At 63.5% G+C, this 6,083-nt stretch overlaps 1 protein-coding gene across 2 annotated transcripts in view; it reads left to right on the top strand.

Annotated features, from left to right (window-relative positions):
• The window catches only part of NCLN (nicalin), a 23,362-nt gene extending 18,087 nt beyond the window's left edge, over positions 1-5,275 (top strand). Inside the window, exons 9-15 of one of the 2 annotated variants that reach the window (XM_032252314.1) lie at positions 138-316; positions 1,446-1,533; positions 1,622-1,660; positions 1,742-1,905; positions 2,960-3,013; positions 3,153-3,231; positions 3,390-5,275. In XM_032252314.1, the coding sequence (XP_032108205.1) occupies positions 138-316; positions 1,446-1,533; positions 1,622-1,660; positions 1,742-1,905; positions 2,960-3,013; positions 3,153-3,231; positions 3,390-3,449 (663 nt within the window). In that variant the 3' untranslated portion in view covers positions 3,450-5,275. The remainder of the gene's footprint in view (positions 1-137; positions 317-1,445; positions 1,534-1,621; positions 1,661-1,741; positions 1,906-2,959; positions 3,014-3,152; positions 3,232-3,389) is intronic. The other variant, XM_032252315.1, reaches the window with a different exon arrangement.
• The last annotated feature ends 808 nt before the right edge of the window (positions 5,276-6,083 follow it).

Genomic DNA, 6,083 nt, shown 5'->3' with positions numbered 1-6,083 from the left:
GCCCGCCCCCGCCCGCCCTCTGCTGGTGGCCCTGCCCCTGCCTATGGGCCCGCCCCTGCCCGCCCTCTGCTGGTGGCCCTGCCCTGTCTGTGGCCCCGCCCCTGCCCGTCCTCTGTTGATGGCACCGCCCGCTGCAGGTGGCCGCGCATCAGTTTCCCGAGGTGCGGTTCTCCATGGTGCACAAGCGGATCAACCTGGCGGAGGACGTGCTGGCCTGGGAGCACGAGCGCTTCGCCATCCGCCGGCTGCCTGCCTTCACCCTGTCCCACCTGGAGAGCCACCGCGACGGCCAGCGCAGCAGCATCATGGACGTGCGGTGAGCTCGACATCGCCCGACCAGCGCCTTCTGGAGCTTTCCTGGGGGCTGAGCGACAGGTCGCAAGCCCAGGGGCCGGGAGACCTTGCAGGGAACGGCCCCCACACAGGCCGCGGGGAAGGGGCGGGGAAGTGGCCGAGGCCGGCTGTAGGGTCAGGCGGTTTGCAATCTCCTAGTTACTGGGGATAGGAAGGTGAGGCCAGCAGCCTTGGGTGTGGCCCTCGTGTGGGACCCCCAGACCCTGTCACCTGTTAAGTTAGGAGCAAGCAGTTCCTGCCTTCAGGCCTCTTCAGGGCCCTGCCACAGCCTGAAAACCCTGCCTGGCCCCGGCCACTATCTTGGGGAGCCTGGTCCCCCACTGCACCCCAGCCCCTTTTTCTCCCGGCCTCTGTCTGGGGCGCTGTGTCTTCTGGCTTCTTGTGTCCTCTGACCCTGTGTCCTGCCTGTCTCCCTGCCGTCCTGTGAGCCCCTGGGCAGGGTTTTGTGGAGCTTGGAACAGTCTGGCTACCCTGGGCACACTCCCAGCTGGTCCTGGCAGCTGCAGGCGGGCGCCGTCTCATTCCCCAGCGTCCGAGGGCCCAGCATAGACCCTCACCGTGCCTCTGCTCTGCTCTGGGTTCACTGGGTTCTCAGGAGTTGTTTGAGCTCAGCCATCGGAGGCCTTCAAAAGCCAGGGGTGGGAGGGAAGGGACACATCCCCGTGTGGTGTGCAGCCCTGGAAAAGATGGAGGCGGGCGGTTGTCCACCAGCTAGGAAAGATCGCTGGGAAGTGGGGTCAGCCCAGGAGGGCCACCTGGATTTCTAGGGGGTCCGAGAACGGATTCTTCCACCAGGACGGAATAGTCCTGTTTAAGCCCCGGAAGAGCAGAAAACCGCATCAGTAGGAACCAAGGTTGTGGGGTGCGAGCCTCACCTGCACACAGGGGTGGGGCAGGGCCAGGGTCCTGGAGGTCGTGGGGCGCGGTGAACCTGAGCCTGCGTGTCAGCTGAGTAGCTGAAGCTAAGCTTAACTTTCTTTTCTGAGACAGAGTCTCACTCTGTCTTCTGGGCTGGAGTGCTGGATTCCAGCATGAGCCACCGTGCCCGGCACCAGGTCCACATTTTAAAACATTGTGTTTGAATCGTGAAGGTCCCGCGTGGATTCTAAGACCCTGACGCGGAACACGAGGATCATTGCGGAGGCTCTGACTCGAGTCATCTACAACCTGACGGAGAAGGTGAGCCTTTGCCATGGCCATGGCCACTGCCAACCCCAGCCCCACCCCAGGGGCCTGGACTCAGGGCCGTCCCCTCCTTTCTCCGCAGGGGACGCCCCCAGACATGCCGGTGTTCACGGAGCAGATGGTAAGCGAACCAGGGCCAGCGGGTGGGCGGGGCAGGGCCGTGGGCGGGGCAGGGCTGTGACCGCCGCCACCATCCCCACAGCAGATCCAGCAGGAGCAGCTGGACTCGGTGATGGACTGGCTCACCCACCAGCCCCGGGCCGCGCAGCTGGTGGACAAGGACAGCACGTTCCTCAGCACGCTGGAGCACCACCTGGGCCGCTACCTGAAGGACGTGAAGCAGCACCACGTCAAGGCCGACAAGCGGTGAGGGCCTGGGCTCCGCGCTGCCGCCGCTAAGCCTGGGGGTACAGGGCCACCCCCACTGCATCTCCCACATCCCCCATTCTGGGGATGCCAGGCAGAGCAAATACAAAGAGAGGATGGGACTCGGGCCAGGCACAGCGGCTCTCACCTGTAATCCCAGCACTTTGGGAGGCTGAGGTAGGCAGATCACTTGAGGTCAGGAGTTCGAGACCAGCCTGGCCAATGTGGTGAAACCCTGTCTTTACTAAAAATACAAAAACTAGGCAGGTGTGGCAGAGGGCGCCTATAATCCCAGCTACTTAGGAGGCTGGGGCAGAAGAGTCGCTGGAACCCAGGAGTTGGAGACCAGCCTGGGCAACAGAGCAAGACCCCTTCTCTACAAAGTTTTAAATTTTTATTTATTTGTTTTTGAGACAGAGTCTTGCTCTGTTGCCCAGGCTGGAGTGCAGTGGCGTGATCTTACCTTCCTACACACTCCGGCTCCTGGGTTCAAGCAATTCTTGGACCTCAGTCTCCTGAGTAGCTGGGATTACAGGCGCGTGCCACCACGCCCGGCTCATGTTTTGTATTTTTAGTAGAGATGGGGTTTCACCATGTTAGCCAGGTTGGTCTCAAACTCTTGACTACAAGTGATCAGGCTGCCTTAGCCTCCCAAAGTGCTGGGATTACAGGCCGGAGCCACCTCACCCAGTCTGTGTCTCTACAAACACTTTTTAAAGATTTAGCTGTCAGGTATGGGGGCTCACGCTTGTAATCCCAGCACTTTGAGAGGCCAAGGCGGGCTCACCACGAAGTCGAGAGTTGAAGACCAGCCTGACCAACGTGGTACAACCCCGTCTCTACTAAAAATACAAATATTATCGGAGCGTGGTGGTGGGTGCCTGTGATCCCGCTACTCAGGAGGCTGAGGCAGGAGAATCGCCTCAACCGGGGAGGCAGAGGTTGCAGTGAGCCGAGATCGTGCCAGTGCCCTCCAGCCTGGGCGGCAGTGAGACTCAAGAAAAAAGAATTAGTTGGGCATAGTGGTGCCCCTGAGAAAGTGCTCCCTCCCCAGGGACCCGGAGTTTGTCTTCTACGACCAGTTGAAGCAAGTGATGAACGCGTACAGGTGAGTGGCGGCCCGCGGGACCTGGAGTCCGTCACCCCTCTACGGGTTACAGCCGAAGGGGATCGAGGCCCATGGGGTCTGAGGGGCCGCCTCGCTGGCCCGCCCTGTCCTCCACCGTAGGGCCCTGTGTTTTCCACAGAGTCAAGCCGGCCGTCTTTGACCTGCTCCTGGCCGTTGGCATCGCCGCCTACCTCGGCATGGCCTACGCGGCTGTCCAGGTGAGCAGTGCCCAGGCTCAGGCGGGGCAGGGGCAGCGCGAAGCAGGAGCCGGGCTGGGCGTCTCTGAAAGCATCCTGCGCCCTGGCCCAGCCTAGAGTCGCACAGCCTGGGACTCCTGCCCCGCCCACGTCCTAACCCCCTCCCGCCGCGTCCCCAGCACTTCAGCCTCCTCTACAAGACCGTCCAGAGGCTGCTTGTGAAGGCCAAGACGCAGTGACACGGCCACCCCCACAGCCGGAGCCCCTGCTGCTGCCTGGTCCGTGGGGCAGAGCACGAGTGAGTGGACGCTGCCTTCCTCTCCGGGCGGCCCCAGTGGGGACAGGGACCCTCCCCTCCCCAGCAGTGGTCGAAACACTGAATTACAGAGCTTTTCCCTGTTGCTCTCCAAGACTGGGGGGGATTCTTTCTTTTTTCCTTGTCTTTGAACTTTCTGGAGGAGAGCTTGGGAGATGTCCCGGGGCCAGGCTACAGACTTGCGGACCAGCCCCCAGCCCCGGGAGCCGGCCGCCCTCGGTCCGGTGTAAGCACACGTGCACAGTTAGAGCGGAGACGCCGGGACCCCGCCCGATCTCGCGCCGCCTCCGCCCCCGCCTCCGCCTCTGGCCGAAAGGGGCCTGGACTGCAGGCGCCACCTGCACCCTGCTCCGCATCCGCCCGTGGACGCTCCTCCCGCTCCCCAGTGGCGGCGTGGGCGTGGTTACTTGTCTCTGCTCCCTCCTGCCTGGAGAGGGCAGTGCCAGCGCCGGGGTTCTGGGATTGCAGCCCCACTGGAGCCTTTTGTCCCTCCTGTGGTCTCAGTGACCCATCCCCCCACAGTGGGCTCTCGGGGAGCTGCACCACCTGGCCTTCCCCTTTTCTGACAGTGGTGAGCAGACACCATCGCTGAGAGCCTCTGCTCCATGGGGGGCTGGCAGGCATCTCCCCCACCCCAACACCGCACACCCCCAGCCACCCGCCCTCCTCTCCTAGCCAGCTCCGGTGGCCCCCGTGCCTCCGAGGCCGAAGCCCAGCTCCCAGGGCCCTCACCTGCGTGGCGTGCCCCCCCCAGCTCCCTGCCCTGAGCCTAAGCCGGTGCCTGCGGTTTCCTGGGCGTGGCATGGAGCCCCCAGGCCCTCCAGGCTTTGCCATGGCCAGCCGGTTTCTGGGGAACTGCGTGCTGGTGGAGGTCCGGGAGGCAGGAGGTGGCCCGGGGAGGCCTGGTGGCTCCTCCCATCACTCCCCACCCTGGGCCTCAGTTTCCTCATCTGTAGAAACGACGTGTTCCGGGGGCACATCCGAGCATTTGCTGGGGAAGAGATGACTTGGGACGTGGTCTCTGGGGCCACCCTTCCTGGGACTCGGAGAGGAGGTCCAAGCCCCCTGGGAAGGCTGGGACAGAACCTCAGCCCCACAGGCCAGGCGCCTGGCGTGAGTGCCGGGGGGGAAGGAGGCCGCATTGAGCTCAGGGAGACCCAGGCGTGTCTGTTCTTTAGCAATACAACCCACCCAGTGTGGGCTCGGGGCTTGAGTCCTGGCCTGGGCACCCGAGGCCGCCTCCCTTTCGTGGCCCAGGGAGGTGTTTGCTGTCTGAGGGTCCTGGGCCTCAGTCCATGGGAGCCTGGGAGTCCGTCCAGATAGGACCCGGGGGTCTTGCTTTGCCTACCAGTTCTTCGGCTGGCACCTCTGCCCTCCAGATCCTGCAGCCTGGAAGGGTGAGGGGACAACCAGTCTTCCTTCCTCCCAGTTGGCAGGGCACTCCCCTTCCCTGTCTGCCCCGCTGGTGACCCCCCTCCTCCAGAGACTTGCCCAAAGGCCCGTCACCGCCTTCCTCTGGGCACTCATACTGGGACTCTGGGACCCGGGCAGCTGCCGCCTTGTCACCATGAGAGAATTTGGGGAGTGCTTGCATGCTGGCCAGCGGGCCTCTGGGTGCCGTGGGGCCAGGGTTGCGGAGGGAGCTTCCATCCTTCCTGGGCAGGACGCACTGACCGGCCGTCTGGGGCTCAGGCGGGTGTGGGATGCAGCGGCCCCATGAGAAAATAAAGCCATATTGAATGATCACCACCACCGTCTGGTTTGGGGGCTGTGAGGATTGGACTGTGGCAGCTGTTGGGGGGCTCGTGTTCCTCCAGGGGGTGACAGGAGGGGCAGGGCTGTGTGCAGAGCATGCCACTGACCTGCCCTCTGCTGGAAGGGGGCACAAGCCCGTTGTGGGCCAGGACTGTGCCCGAGGTGGCTGGGCGTGCGGGAGACTGAGGCTCTGGCCACCCGCTGTTGCTGGGCCTGGCAGCCTCGCCCTCTCCCGCCTCCCCGAGGAGGCCCTGCGTACAGGGTCTCATGGGTGATGGGCGGACCCGTTTCTTGGGCCATCATCACAAACACCACCAACTATGCGGCTCAAAACACCAGGATTCCTCCCTCACCATCTCCCAGGCCACAAGTCCAAAGTCAGGGTGTGGGCAGGACCCTCAGGGCCAGCCCTTCCTGCCTCCCTCAGCTTCTGGGGCTCCCAGTGTCTTCGGCTTGTGGCCTCATTCCTCCAGCCCCTGCTTTGTCTGTCTTCCCAGGATCTCCATCAGGTTGGCTCAGGGCCCACCTCCTCCAGGAAGGCGCCCCCCCAGCTCATGCCCTCTGCCTAGATCCCACTTCCAACCGAGGTGAAAGGCTCAGGTTCTTCTGGACATGACTCGGGGGGGACTCTGCAGCCCTGGATGGTGGGCCGTAGGCTGTGTGAGGTTGGCTCCCAGCCCCACCCCAGGTTCCGAGAAGTCCCAGCGGGGTGCTGTCCTTGGCTAGTTTTGGTTTACTGAGGGCGTGTATAACGCAGATATGGGGTTTGTCCCTCCTGGCCCGAAGCCCTGGTGACCCTCCT

This window comes from Sapajus apella, unplaced genomic scaffold (genome assembly GCF_009761245.1).
Source record: "Sapajus apella isolate SASKATOON/1434 unplaced genomic scaffold, GSC_monkey_1.0 scaffold77, whole genome shotgun sequence".
NCBI classification, from domain to species: Eukaryota; Metazoa; Chordata; class Mammalia; order Primates; family Cebidae; genus Sapajus; species Sapajus apella.
This window is presented reverse-complemented; position numbering and strand designations above follow the sequence as displayed.